A 16,492-nucleotide genomic window follows, 5' to 3' on the forward strand; every position below is an offset into this window, starting at 1 on the left:
AAACATCAGAATTTGAACGTCTTTAATACCAAGTTTAGCAAATATGTAAAATTATTAAAAATATTTTTCGAACACAATAATTAAATATTTGTATAGAACACATGAAGATCTATTTTGATATGATTTTAACTAGGTACTAATTATAATTAATATTCTCTGCAAATATTTCAATCTCTGTTTTTCTTCCTTCTTCGCACTTAGGGCAACATCTAACCTTTCCTATCTAAAATTTGTCATGTAAATTAATATACAGACTTTTATAATTCCTGTTCGGGAGATGTCAAAAACTACAATAAGCGTTAGTCGTTCAAATGACATGCTTTAAAGGTAGAAATAATAACTTGTTGTTTCCCAGTGAATTAGCTTCAATGTCTCTAGTGGTGAATGTCATTCCTGCGGCGCTGATAGCTTCTATTTTAATTTACATCATGTGTTCTTCGATAGTCCATAGCGTCTGGTGTTGCTCAGCAAACTAGTTTGAACATAATAGGATTCAATTCCATACATATGTGTACTGATACGTAATGTTTTTATAGGATGGGAAATTGCTTACATGTAGACCTATCTTCAGTTTTAGCTCATCTAAATGTGTTAAAAATTAATTTTATTGTTCTTGATTGTCATTTCTTCTGTCTCCGCGTACTACTTTCTGACATCTTGTTTCTCGCTCTACATATGTTTTCATTAGAGATACTCCACTTTTCAAGAGATTTCTCTTGGTCTACTACAACCAACCATTTTCACAGTTTGTATATTTGAGAAACACATCGGAAATTATATCTATTTGGAAAGGAATTGAGACTTATTGCTATTCATTTTATAAGTTAAGATACGCTCGGAAAATAAAGTGTATTGTAATTGTACAAAAAATGTGCTTTTAATGTAGAGATCGAAATTTAGTAAACAATTAGTAGATCAAAAATAATTATCTTAGCTATTGCAACTTAAGAAATGTTAATGACTGTAAGTTGTAAAAACTTATAATTAAGCCTTAACCTTAGAATGACTTCAAATTCACAGCGTTGTGAGAAATCATTAAACTACAATTTCTTCTTTTAATGAAAGTTCTTCTTCTTCTTTAATAATCATCCGTGCCCTTCAACTATACTCTATCATTACAGAAATTTTTTTTAAAAAAAACTTACGTGTATCCTCTAAGCCACTCAAAGTTGTCGATGAGACTCCAAGCAGTGAAACCTCTGACGTTGACACCATCGAGATTTACTGCTTTCAGCATCTCGTTGATGTAACCCTAAACAAAATATTAAACAATGTTTCATGATTGTATGTCATATAAGGTAGTATAAATATTTTTTTTTGTATTTCACGTCCTATTTAAGAAAAGGAATCTAAATTTGAACATTCTAAACCCCAAACACAATGACCGCTTTATTAGAAAACCTATTTTCGATTCAATAGTTTATAAACGTCGTGATTTATGCTGTCAAAATGATTAAAGCTGTTTCAAGTAGTAGAAAACTGAAGTTAGATTTCATTATAGCAATATTAGGTGCAGATATCTTCTTCGGATGTTTTTATCACTTACTTGCATTGGAAATAGGCGAATCATCTGTAGTCGATAGGTAAAAAACGCATGGTTTTCTTAGCAAACTACATAATATTTTAGCATTTCTTTCATCATGTCGAGACTGAGAAATCTACTTTTTTATTTTAGAAATTAAAAAACAGATCTAAGAAATGTTTGGAAAATCTTTTACCAAGTAAAACCATCTTCGTGAGTAATTACATACAGTATGTTTCGAATTGAAGACGTCGGTGCAAGAATGAGAGATCTCCAATTTTACATTTGGCTCAGGATTGCAACAAAACTTCATTAAAAATAAATTTGTTCTCCTTTCTTTCGCCTTCAAACTTCTGGTGAAGAAAGGTTTTACCTTATAATAACATACACTGTCTTCACAAAAGTTTGGAGGCCAGAGTAAAATAAGTTTTTAAGGAAGTTTTGTTGCAATCTTGAACCAAATGTAAAATTGGAGCTGTCTCCTTCTTGCATCGAGGTCTTCAATTCTAAATTTAATCCTCAATATTTATATGTGTATTTTCCTTATTCTATTAAATCTGCGAGTAATACGCAAAAGATAAATTGTTTATGCTTGCATTATTCAAATATTTCCATGACACTTGTTAGAAGATAACTCTCCAAAACGTTAGATAATTAAATTAAAATATGTATATAATGAAATCCATCGTTCAGCTTTTGCCTATGTTGACCTCCCCTTAACGCAAGTTGAATTCCGCTGTGTAGAATTGATGGAACCACAAAATGGAAAAACGTCAAAGATAGTTTTCCTTGGAATGTAAGTGCCATTAACACCAATTTTGCTGTATGAATACTTTTTTGGTTTCATTCTTTGTCTGATAAATATAATTTATTATTTCACTTGTTTCTATTGCAACACCAGATAATTTTAGTTGAGAGATTGATTCTGAAACCACCACAGAGGAGTAAATTTTATTAAAAAGCAACAGTTAACGGTTTGAGAATAATACTGTGAATAACAGTCTTTAAACAACTAGAATAGTTTCTGGCAATATTTGTTACTGATTGTGGTTCCAAAAATTCAGAATTCATTGAATGGTTACAGTATCTTACTTCATAAAATTATGACTATTACATGTTCCTTGTGTAGCTCACACGGTCAAAGGTAAATATAAAACGGTACATTTAGAGAGTTGAAGTAAAGGGATAGGTTGAAATTACGTTCTGGAATGTCATCTAACAGAAGACCTGAATACAATAATTTAAGTCTATAGTAGAGATAGTTACTTACACACATTCCTTCTATTCCTCCAATACAAAATCCTTATAATATTAAAGAGGTCATATAGAGTAGATACAAAATACATTTTTCTACTATTATGCCTTAAATAATTTTTAAGCACGTCATATATTAATTACTATTAACACCTTGTTAGAATATGATTGAAAAGACACATTTTACTACAGATACGTAGGGTTATCCGTTCACCTACATCTGCATCTCCATGATGTAACATTGATTTGAACTTAAATCTTTCGTTAACACTGCCTAGCACGAGACTTATATAGTTTTAAGTGTGATCTGAATCATTGTAGTGCTTTCGATGCTCTTCCACAGAGACTAACCCGGATCTCATATACAAAAGGTGCACCCTCTAGTTAAGCACTAGACCAAGAAGGAGACCTCCCATGATGAAATGTTTTAACAGATACACTTATAAATAAAGGCGTACCAGTAAAATAAATTCACTCTGCATGACACTATAATAAGGAATAAATGCACCGTGTAGAATAAGAAGAGAAAACTGAAGTAACAAAAGTACGATAGGTTAGTACAAAAATGTAAATGGTACAGGTGCATGTGTAGGGTCTAGGTCAAAACCCCCACAGCCAAAACCCCCACACTCAAGAAATGTCAAAACACCCACACAAACGGTCATAACCCCCACACAAATGGACAAATCTCCCAAACGCACGAACGGTCAAAACCGCCACAGCCAAAACCCCCACACTCAAGAAATGTCAAAACGCCCACACGATCGGTCATAACCCCCACACAAATGGACAAATCTCCCAAACGCACGAACGGTCAAAACCCCCACAGCCAAAACCCCCACACTCAAGAAATGTCAAAACGCCCACACAATCGGTCAAAACCCCCACACAAATGGACAAAACAGCCACACATAGCAACGGTCATAATCCCCACATAAATGGACAAAACTCCCACAAAATCGGACAAATCCCCCACACTCTGAAATGATCGTCATTTCACGTCTTTGTTGCGGCTCTGACGCCCAAGAAGAATAGTTGCAACATCAGTTTAAGTGGAATAAAAGATGTTATTAAAAAGTACAAGGGCAATACATGAGTATGGGATTTTGTCAATTTGTGTGGCAGTTGTAATTATTTCTGCATGTGGGAGTTTTGTCCATTTGTGTGGGGGTTTTGTCCATTTATGTGGGGATTGTGACCGTTGCTATGTGTGGCTGTTTTGTCCATTTGTGTGGGAGTTATGACCGTTGGAGGTTATGACCGACTACCAGTGTGGGGGTTTTGGCTGTGGGGGTTATGACCGTTCGTGTATTTGGGAGATTTGTCCATTTGTGTGGGGATTATGACCGATCGTGTGGGCGTTTTGACATTTCTTGAGTGTGGGGGTTTTGGCTGTGGGGGTTTTGACCGTTCGTGCGTTTGGGAGATTTGTCCATTTGTGTGGGGGTTATGACCGTTTGTGTGGGCGTTTTGACATTTCTTGAGTGTGGGGGTTTTGGCTGTGGGGGTTTTGACCGGTTCCCCATGTGTATAATCTAGACCTAACGTTTCATTGGAAACAACTATACAATAGAGATATCTATTTCCAGTATCTTTGCACAATATATGAAAGAATTCGAAGAAGTGACTAACCCTGTAGTAATCTACTCGTCCGGTATCGTTGAGTTCTCCTTTATCAGAGAAGCCACATTCTGTCACATAGATATCAACATTGTTATATTCGTTCTTCACCCAGTTGAGAATCTTCCTGAAGCCCCATGGAACAACCTGTGAATTAAATAAAATAATTGTAAAATGTTAAACAAGTACAAATAATGTATGGTAATACAATCAGGATAATATGAAGTCTCTAGAATAGTAACAAGTATGCAATAATTGTTAGTTTCGAGGTAAATGCGCTTAAGGTTTCTCAAGTTTTATAGCACAAGACTTCAGTCGTAAACTAGGCTCAGTACTCCTCGTATTCGAACTAAAGATCGCTCGTATTCGCGATATATAAACCAGTAGCATACTCAGTTGTTATATAAGAAGCTTCATAGAATATGCTGACACAAAAAAGTAAAAGTGAACATGTTGGAGCATGTGTCATTGCTTTCTAGAGGTCTCAAAGGATGCATTATTTTATTTTTTTTTCAACTTGTTACATCTATTTAAAATATCAAATGTGTTATCTTTGTGTAGAATGCCTATTCTCTGTTGCAGCATGTTTCTCTATGCTGAACATCTTATATGAGAAGAAGGAAATGTTGACCGTTTGGAGAAGGAAGGATCTTCTGTAGTCTCTGTTTTTACTGTACAGATTTTCTGGAAATGTAAATTAGTACTCTTTAGGAAAAGGAACTCAAGTTTATTTTGTTTGAGCGCAAATTTGTTTTTTATTGTGCAAATACCAAGAAGGAGAAAAAAGTTGATATACAACATTTCTCCATTAATTACAAGGTTAGTAACAGTTTGTGATTATGAAAAGAAACGTCAATTTCTTTCTTTAAAATGGTATAGACGATTTATGTGATGTAGTCCATATGAATCAGTACTGAGGATCTCTACTACGCTCCACTCACTTCTTTTGAATTTTAGTGAACAACCTCAAGGCAATGTAGAACGTATAGTGAATCACATAGAATCTGTAAAGCCCTATTAACATTACTATTAACTGTTTACGGGTCTTCTTTTCGCATAGCAATTCATGACGTCCCTAACTAAAATTAATAAAAAAAATAGCGGCAAGCTTTGTGAAGGCTATTAATGTGATACAGCTAGGTATAAGATATGCGATCCAATATGTTCCAAAGTTATCCCTTGATATTCTGAACCGGATGCCGAAAATGTCTTGATAAAACAGGGATTAAGATTCAATACAAGTGATTCATCCCATTTATACTGAATCCACCTCTACCATCGTCCATTTGTTATTAAAAGTTTATGTGCCATTAGCAGCTACTTATTAAGAAAAGCTTTGTATTTTCTTTTGTTGAAAGAATCGCTGTTGTACCTATTGATAACAAATTTAAATAGTATATTTTTAAAGGAAATCACAAGAAGTTTTACTCTAAACCTTATCCAAAATACAAATAATTTATTAGTGACCAAACGTTGAAAGCTGCTACTTTGCTTGAAATGGCTATAACAAATGGATTCCCATTTCATAAGTAAAAATTTCAATACTAATACTACAGTATAGATTTTTTTGTTTCTTCTGAGAAAATTCAGAAAATGAAGTTAATTACTGAAGATTTAATTTTGTCTGAGCGATTCTCTCGAAAACACCTGTAACGACTCCATTTATATCTCATACATAAATATATCTTATAACTCTATGACACTTCTTCATTAAAAAATAAAGTTTGTATTTAATCCAGGTACACACCGTGTATTTTATACACAGCCTTTAGAAAAAATCGAACTCTGCTTCCGGGAAATTAGATAACCAATTGCAACTCAGCGACAAATCTAATTAATACGAGAAATCCTTATATAGTATTAAATTTAAAAAATGATTTCTTACCCTCAACCAATCTGATGCAGATCCCGGCCATGAGTCATCAAAGGTCTGCACGTTAGTTTGATCTCTTTCCCATGAAGGATTGGGTCCTTCAATTCCTGCCTCAGCGTACATAGTCGTGTAGTGGTTAAGACCAAGGAAGTCATGTGTTCCTTTAGTAAATAATTATAAAGAAGACTTTTAATACATTTTCGTCAATAACCAATAAATACTATTACACTAATTTCATTTAGTAATTCTTATTTTATATAGAATTTGACCATTTGAATACAATTTCGATAAAACTACTACGTAATAAATTATTACGTACTAGTTGTATTCAAATGAAAGAACCTTAGCTGCAACTATAAATTGGATTCTTTAGGATCCAAACCACATTTTAAAGTTATACTGTGAATTAATTTTACCAGACCAATCGACGAGACCCAATGTAAATTCATTTCCAAGTTTCAGCTTTCGAAAATATTACTCATAAGTTCTGTTATGTGCTAAATCTTTTCAAACGTATGCTTTAATGTTACGAGCGGCATATCTGCTTAGACATGTCTTTTGCAATAAAGTTGGACTTATTTGGACTTATTTGGAACAGCCCTCCTTTTTGTACCTCTGTATTATAAATTTACATGATAGTTCTAGAAAAAACTGCTAACATGTTACCTTCCTATATTAAGATATCCTAGTCACATAGTTTTATTAATTACTTTCAAAATATTATGCAAAATGCTGTCTACTTACTATCTTCCTCCATTAAGACACATTCGAGGCACATCGTTTTATTAATAACTTTCAAACTATTATGCAATAAACTCCCTATTTGTTATCTTCTTTCACTAACACATATTCGAGGCACATAGTTTTATTTATTGCTTTCAAAATGTTATGCAAAAACTGCCTAGTTGTTATCTTCCTCCATTAATACATATTCAAGACATTAATTACTTCCTGCATTTAGACATATTCAAGACATATATTTTTATTAATTACTTTCAAAATCTTATTAGAAAACTGCCTACTTGTTATCTTCGTACATTAAGACATTCGAAGCACGCAGGTTTTTTTTTTTTTTTTTTTGCAATTACAAAATCTATTGTAAAAAGTTGCTTATTTGTGATATTTCTGCAGTTATACATATTCGAGGCATATAATTTTATTAATTACATTCAAACTCTTATTCAAAAACTTGCCTACTTGTAATCTTTCTGCTTCTAGACATATTAGAGACACATATTTTTGTTAATTCCTTTCAAAATCTTATGCAAAAACTGCCTACTTTATATTTTCCAGCATCAAGACATATTTGAAGCATATAGTTTTATTAATTACTTTTCAAATCTCTTCTGCATTAAGACATACTCGAGACACAAGTTTTATCAATTACTTTCAAAACCTTTTGTAAACAAAAAACATCTATTTGTTTTCTTCCTGTATCAAGACAAATTTGAGAGACATATAGTTTTTAAATTACTTTCAAAATCTTATAAAAGAAGCTGCTTACTTGCTATCATCCTGCATTAAGATAAATTCAAGACATAAGTGTTTTGATTACTTTCAAAATCCTATCAAAAACTGCCTATTAGTTATCTTCCTGCATTAAGACATATATGAGATAGATAGTGCTTTTAATTACTTTCAAAATCTAATGCAAAAACTGCCTACTTATTATCTCCCTGTAACGAGACATATTCGAGGCATATAGATTAATTACTTTATTAATTAATTTCAAAATGTTATACAAAAAAAACTGCCTACTTCTTATCTTCCTACTTAAGATATATTCAAGATACATAGTCTTATTAATTAGTTTGAAAATTTATGTAAAATCGTCCAAGTGTTCCAAAATCTTTCGAACTCAAGTGCGTAATTTCTATATCGAACAACAAGCTTGCTTGTGCTGAGTTACTATATTGAACAAGGATCTTCATGTATTTCAAGGTAGGAAAATAACTTTTGCTTTAACTACAGTAGTTTTAAGATGAATATACCTCGGATATAGTCGATTTCTTCTTGGGTAAAGACAGGCAATCGGGATCTTGGCCGTCCTTCTTCTTCACTGTATTGGTCGATCAACTGTCGCATCACTGGAGGATAATCTCCCTCTTCTGTATAAATTGCATGAGCATACCAACCCAACTGTTACAATACAAAGAATAAATTAAGTTTTCTGTCATGTTGGAGTAGAAATATACAAACTTATAATGATATTTAATGTATCTCTTTGAGGGAGGAAATATTGATAAACAGTATTGTAATTAATCTCGAACTTAAATATAAATATTTATAATGGTTTTACGTAAAAAAAATATTTAATTCTATTGCGAATGAGTTTAATATCGATATTGGAAATACTAAATCTCACGTTTCCGAATGATCCAGTTTATTAATATTAAAATCCTAATATGCATGTCATTATCACTCCAATGCATTGGTATCTGCAGTATTGTAACAGTCAAAATGTTCGATGCAAATATATATGCATGAGTAATTGAAGACCTGTGTTATGGTTTGCGTTCATTTCTTATATAGTCTTGTACTAAAACGGACTGTTATATTCAACATAAAGAGTACATGATTCACCTGTATAGTAAAAGCTATGTAAACTTATAATTTATTTCTTTTCGTTAGACTTACCGCAAATTGAATACCAGTTTCTGCTGCCTCAATATCTTCAGTGGAGTTGGTCCTTGGTTCAAGCCAATTTATATTCAAGGTGATGCCAACTTTTCCTGCATGAAATGAAATAATTATGATTAAAAATAATGTAATGAAAGAAATACGATTTCTTAGTGTAGTTCTTATCTCACTAGTAAATAATATTTTTAGTGGAAACATTTTCCCACATGAAAAAGTAATACCATACAAAACGGAAGTTCTAAGGTTTCTAAGCTTCATCCTTCGGCATTTGTAATAACAAATCTAAATCTAATGTTTATGTAATGAACATTTACATATTAAATGAGGAAGGACGATATTAAAATATAAATCAATTACACAACCTTTCTTAAATAAATTTCTCGTTTCAAAGTATAGAAGCGAATTGTATTCAGTATAAGCTGCAAATAAATTTCCCGTCTCTCTATGTAGTACTTCTTGAATAATATTTTACTTTATTAACATTTTCTTCTTTCTAGTTCTTTGGTCGTCCAAAGAATGTTCTCAGAATATACGGAAGAAGAATATGAACTTTCATATGAGAATCGCAGTCAGGACCGTGGTGAGGTGATGGTATACTGGAGATACATTTCCCGTATTTTTATGAAGAAACACTGTAGAATTTTATTGCAATTTATTGTGTAAATAAAGAAGAATATAACATGTGCACACTCATACAAGTAACTTAACTAGAATTATAGGCTGAGCAAAATGTGCAATTTGATTTTGATTTGATTTACAGTTTAGCGTTCTTTACAGCACCGACACTATATGAGATGTAGACCTACAGCTTAACGTGAAATTAGAACTACAAGCTTTCACCGGAAATCGAACCCGGGTATTCTGGCCTAGGGGCACGTGCGCTAACTATATAGCTATGAGGGAACTCCTGAAAAAGGTGCAATTTAAAAAAAAAGCCTGTACATAGTAATATGTATCTGCGACCACTATTGATATAATATTTGGATGAAGGAGCAAGATGGATGGAAACAAAATACAAATGATTTTACAATGGTAAGTAGGTACTTGGAAACGTAAATTCATTGTTGCCAGGGGCGTTGTTTCGCGGCGCTACTGCCCTAATCAGAATGTATATTTTACCTTGTATCCCTAATCAATTTTCAAGTTAAGAGCTTTGAAATAAACACAGTCACATCCAATATGATGTGCCGATAGTTTCTTCAAATAACATTATTACTGCACGTTTAATGTAAGTAGTAAGGTGATAGAAAAGGATCTTTAAAATGGTCTCAAATTAATGTATATCCTTCGAAACAAAAACACAGAGTGTGAAATATACAGAAACTCATTCGATGCAATCGAATAACTCAATTGTCAAACTCCATTTCTATTTAAAGCTATTTTAATAAATATTCTTCTACAAGTGAATATTTGCTTTTCGAAACGATGTGCATTCAACAACTAACCGGGAAAGAGGAAGTCGGCCCCGACAAGATTCTAAGATGGAGTATTAAGTTTTCAATACTAATAGTTCTTCTGAATTTTTATATGGGGATGTTAGTGTTGAACTCTCTTTTACTGTTCGACTCTCCTCCAATGTTGTAATATAGTTACGTTTTCCAGTTATGTGGTAGTGTTAAGTACAGATATAACTGAAGACATTTTTGTTTCAGTATCAATCTTGCTTTCAAGAAGAGACTTGTGGTGTCCGCCAAGTTCATAGTTTCTTTAGATTCACTTCAGTCTTAGGTAGTTGCTGTAAACTATTTTGTTAGTCTTTCTTTGTGTTATTGTTTGTGTTGGTATTTGCTATATTTTTGGATTTCTTTTGGCTGCACGATTGTTCTTTTGTATGAGTTGTCGCCCTTAGCTGATTCTTGAAAGGGGCACTGGATCTGCAGTTGAGTGATTTGATATAGATAATTGGTTGAATTGAAGTTTAACGCCTCTCAGTGTCGTGCCGTGGTAAATCAGCGCCCGGGGCGAGAGTATACGCCGGCGCCCCTGTATATATGAGTGAGGTCGACAGAGAGTCACGAAGCGCCACCATGGTTGCCGCGAAACGTAATAAAATTTTCAAAAATAAACCCTGCTTTTCCTTGATTTTGAGCCATTTTTATCACTGTTTTAGTACCGTTTATATATATATATATATATATATATATATATATATATATATATATATATATATATATATATATATATATATATATATATATATATATATATATATATAAAATATTTTTTCTCGAATTTTGCGCCCCCTTTACTTCGGCGTCCGTCGCCTCCCCTACAGCACGTTATTGGCCCCTTTCAGCACCGAGACTATGTAAGACGTGAACCTATAGTTTAAGGTGAGATCCGAACCACCATAATACTTTAAATTTCAATGTTTTTTCACCGGGAATCAAATACAGGAATTCGTACACCATAAACGTGCGCGCTAGCCACTAGACTAGTGGAGGAGAGCTTGATATGATTAGATTCATATCTTGGTTACGTGTTACAAAATGGGTATTGTGGATAGTTTCAAATTCTATAGTTATTGTTCCTTCTCATAACTTTTTCTTTGCAAGAGAATATTTTATGTACTGTTCTTCCTGTGTGCGCTCATAACGGCAGAATGTCTGGGGCTCAAAATACAGTTGTAAGAAATTTTTATATTGAAAATTCAAACAAGGTTTTGGTGAGCTATGCTGGAGAATTCCTCTACCTTATGTTGAACGTTTTCGGTAGTTAGTTAGTTAATTTGTAATAAACTTACTAATTTTCTCTAGAACATACAAGGAGCGGCTCATCAAAGTAAAGTCTTTGTGGAAAAGGATGCATATTAAATTAGCTAGGAATACATGCTGATCGTTTAGTGTTTCTTTAAATATAAAAGTAGTTTGCGTGTGAATAGACACATTCTGCAAGGCTTGGGTGCTGAATGTCAGCAGTATATTGAGAAATTTCAATGTTTTTGTTACCAGAACCGTCCACACTACTGTTACTTGTATACTATTTAGATGAGATGCTGGAGCCCCTTTCAGCTGGTCAGCATTTTCCATCCTTGTTCTCTTCCTTCTTCTTGTTTATAATATAGTTTACAGTAGTCTGTAGGAATTTGTGAATGCGTTACAGTTATAATACCGATTAATATCTGGTTGATCGTAGATGAATAATATTGGTTTCTTACCTTGCTGTGTCTCCCTGAATTCCTGGTCGTATACGTGATAGGCTCTAGCATGAGACTTAAGGACATTGTGAGCACATAGGTATTCTCCAATGCCATGATTGTTGAGTCCAGGGGCATCCAGTCCTTGATCGTATCCATGAACACAGAATGTCCAGGGTTCATTAAATGTTAACCATAACTTGACCTTCAAGCAAAGAAAATGCAAAACCAATAACGTAGAGAAATTATACTTAAATTAACATCACTACATGGATTGTTGACATTGCATGGAAAATACATAAGATGGAAATACTTGCAAGAGACAACTTGCAAATTTGAGGGAAGAAATGAAGAAAGGATCTAATAGTAATAAGATCTAATAGACCTTCGATTTAGCATGGGTCATAGACACTTTTCATTATATTTTAATATTTCAGTTTATGAAGATTTACTTGTAAAATATGCGCAATAGTTTAATATAAAAGAGAAATACATTTGTTCAACTCTACCAATAAAAACCTCAGAAATATATTAAAGTTATAATTTATTATATTAATACTCTATTTCAGGGAGCAAAATTTCAAAGTCAGGCGCACTCGCCAATCCAAAAATGATAGTCGCCACGGCCTTCAGTTTGACAAAGAGATTACAAGAGGGCATAAAATTTTAAAAAAAAACAGACAATTAGATTCAGAATAATCAATTTTGAATTGGACAATTCATCTACACGTTAAAAAATATGTCTTTCGATTGAGAGTGGGAAAGGAGGGGCGAAATACACCGTTGTGAAAACTTCACTTTGCGTGTTGTTAGTTCTGAAGACTTCACATTCTGTTTTCTCTCACTCAGTGACAATTATTTTCGTGTGAAACACAAACTGTGTAGCCCTGGTAGTTTAGACAGAAACCATTCTTACTGAACACTGGTCGCCACCTGTAGATTTCTAGTTGCCAATGGCGACCTGGCGACCGCAAATTTTGCTCTTATAAGGAAATAGAGCCTTATAAGGTTTTCGATTATTAATATCAGTAACAATTTTAATATGTACACTCATGTCTAAAATGATTGTCGCATATCTATGACTGTCTTCTTGTAAGAATATAATTTGATAATGATTTTGCAGGGTACTTTTAATACTGATACTATGTGTATAATCGAGAAATGTATATTTGAGGTAAATTTCATACGAAAAGAATTATAAATACGAAAATTAGAATGAGTAAAACAAAATGTTGCTAAATGGACAAGAAAGTTTTATTTTCGTTTTATTTTTCTTATTTACTGATTTTTTAACATGAAATTTGCCACATGCCTTTGCTAATTATACACATACTAACATTATAAGAAATACCGGCCGAATTCGTTAGCAAATTATATTCCTACAACAACATATTTATAGACATGCAACAATAATTTTAGACATGAGTATACATGAAGTTCCATCGGTACAGCTGTATTAAAGAATCTCCCGTTTACGTTCAACTCTTGTGCCACTTCTTCTACAAATATATGTGTTCAATCGAAGCTCTCAATCCATACCAGATGTATTCATTCATGCTTCCGAAACAAGCGCATAAAGACAAAACAAGGACATATATGCATTTTCACGATAGATAGAGAATTGTACAGATACAAACATTTAAATATTTGCTTGAGAATTCTGTTGGTAAGATAATTAGTGTAGTGGCTGAGCGGGAATGGTTTGAGATGTAAACACATGCTCGATCAGTGGAGAAGTAAATATCCTGTGTGTAATAACGGTGATAATGGAATCGAGAGAATTTGTAGATGCAGTTACTAGTTCTATAAATAATTGGGTGTAGAGTGGTATTTAGAATTATAAGATGTGGTTGAAGAGTTGCAAGTAAAATCTTGAATTGAAATAAAGAAACTCGGAAGAGTTGGTTGAGTTGAGTTGATTTTAGTTTAGCGTCCCTTTCAGCAGCGAGGCTATATGAGACGTCGACCTACTGATTAACGTGGAATCCGAACCACATGATCTCCCGCCGGGAATCGAGCCCGGGTCTCCCACGCCAAAGGAGCGTACGCTAACCGCTTAGCCACGAGGGAGCTCTCGGAAGAGTTGGTGTTTGGTTATTTGTCGTACAGTGTGTGATGTGCCTAGTCTTATTAATATTTATTATATCCATTGTGTAACTTAAATTATTCCATCACAAGATTAGAGTTTTCCACAAAGATAGTACAGTCATGACAATACCATTCAAAATAAGCAAACAACAAATTCTTCAATGGAAGGAGTGAAAATGTGTAGAAACTAGAGCAGCATGAATAGAATAAACATTCTACAGAAAAAATAGAACTACTCGTGTAGACTATAGTACCAATGAAGTAAGGAAAGGATCTATGAACAACTTTGCACGAACTAAGCTCTGATTTATTAAAAATGTGTATACTTTGCAAATTCAACCACATAAATGATGATTCTAAATATGATGCAGTAAAAAAAAGTTGTTTGTATATAGGTATGGAAAAAGGTAATAAGGACTATTTAAAATAAGCGAAGAAAATGTTATCCATGTTCAACACATCGAGGAAATACTTGAAACGTATTTAATGTGCCATTCAAAAGGAACTAACATACCGCTGGAACCGAAAGTCAAAAAAGGAACTTGATGTAACAAATATATTAATAGAGAAAAGTGCCAACAGTAAAAACAAGACATTTCTACCACATTGCCATCAATCATAGATTAAAAGAAGAAAGAAGAGCTTTACTGAAGCATGAGAAAATCAGTATTTACTTACACGGTCGCCAAATTCTCTGAAAGCCAATCGCGCATATTCTTCGTAATAGTCACCAATTATTTCATTCGCCATTCCACCAAGATCTTGCAGCGGTTGTGGAAGATCCCAATGGAAAAGGGTCACCTGCAAAGGTAAAATGAATATATTTAATGAGAAACATTAGACAATTGAAAGTTCACACTAGTACAAGAACACCTATTTTATAGTTATGATGAAAGTTAAAATTGTGGGAAAATTGCACGTATCTTTTCGAGCCCTTGCATCGTTTATTAGTTAGGTTTCTTTTTGACATTGAACCCTTCACTCGTCATATGTAGCAGTATATTGTTCTAATGTATGTTTGATTGGACAAGATGTCGAGTTGTGTGACATGAAGCAAAAGCAATTATTCTGCTGTGATCTTGAAACTGATCGTATTTTAGTATAAATGTCACCAGTATCACTAAGTAACTAACTCTATGGCCTATGGAACCCGGAGGTTCAATGCCGCGTTCACAAAAACTCTCCATTGACTTCTATCCTTAACCAATTGGATCCAGTTTTCACTTTGTATTCCTATATCTGCGAGATCCATCTTAATATTGTTCTTCCATCTGCGCCTAGGTCTTCCTAATGGTCGTTTTCCGATTGGCCTTCCAGTCAAGACTTTGAAAACGTTTCTACTTTCTTCCATTCTAGCTACATGGCCTGCCCTCCTAGACTTGATGCCCCTAAAATGTTGGGTAAACCGTATAAATTATGTAGTTCCTCGTTATGAAGTTTCTGCCATTCCCTTTCATCTTGGGTCCGAATATTCGTCTCAGGATCTTATTCTCAAATACTTTCAGTCTATGTTCTTCCCGCAGAGTAAGCGACCATGTTTCGCAACCATACAGAACAACAGGCATGATTATCGTTTTATATATTTTAAGCTTCAAATTCCTTGACAGAATTCGCGACGACAAGAGATTTTGAACCGAATAGTAACACGAATTCCCTGCTTTTAGTCGACATTTAATTTCTTCGTGAATATGATTTTCGTCTGTTAATATTGATCCTAATATTTGAAAGTATCCACTTTACCAAAAGTATTATTTAATATTTTAACACATCCATAATTTGAAGTATCACGGTCCCGTCGCACTTCCATGTATTTAGTTTTCTCTGTATTTAGTTCTAAACCTATGTCCCTGCAAGCGTTTAATAAGATCTCTGCATTTCTTTCAATTTTTCTCCTATCATTCCCTATTAAATTTACATAATCAGCATATGCCATAACCTGGTGAATACCGTTCAACTCTAGGTCCTGGTTGCTATCTTTGGTTTTCCTTATAGCGTATTCCAGACAAAGTTGAATAATAATGGTGACAACGCATCTCCTTGTTTCAGGCCAATATTGAGACGTATAGATACTTCTTAATAAAATGTGGACTAAAACCAGGAACATAAAATTTGATCTGGAATTATTCAACAGAACCACATAAATCGAAACAAGCGGAGTATAATTTGAATTCATAAGTTGTATCAGATCACATTGGTGAATGTGCAGCGAACAATCTCAAGTTGCTTGAATCATATTTTGCCGACGAAAAATGGAAGTTTGTAGTCACTTTAAGTCAATTACCTGAGTAACTGCAATCAAGCACGGGCAGTATATACGGAAAGGAAAGAATTTCGAACCACGGTAATTGTAGGATTCAGT

General features: G+C 33.7%; 1 protein-coding gene across 1 annotated transcript in view; it reads right to left on the reverse strand.

Moving 5' to 3' along the window:
- Positions 1-16,492, reverse strand: part of LOC145665165 (lactase/phlorizin hydrolase-like) — a 60,494-nt gene that overhangs the window by 1,077 nt on the left and 42,925 nt on the right. Inside the window, exons 16-22 of the mRNA XM_081732448.1 lie at positions 14,812-14,934; positions 12,067-12,250; positions 8,907-9,001; positions 8,261-8,408; positions 6,282-6,430; positions 4,409-4,543; positions 1,146-1,252 (exon numbers count right to left, since the gene is read on the reverse strand). Coding sequence (XP_081588574.1) covers positions 1,146-1,252; positions 4,409-4,543; positions 6,282-6,430; positions 8,261-8,408; positions 8,907-9,001; positions 12,067-12,250; positions 14,812-14,934 — 941 coding nt within the window. The remainder of the gene's footprint in view (positions 1-1,145; positions 1,253-4,408; positions 4,544-6,281; positions 6,431-8,260; positions 8,409-8,906; positions 9,002-12,066; positions 12,251-14,811; positions 14,935-16,492) is intronic.

The sequence above is a fragment of the Thermobia domestica genome, chromosome 11, assembly GCF_964235325.1.
Source record: "Thermobia domestica chromosome 11, izTheDome1.hap1.1, whole genome shotgun sequence".
Lineage (NCBI taxonomy): Eukaryota > Metazoa > Arthropoda > Insecta > Zygentoma > Lepismatidae > Thermobia > Thermobia domestica.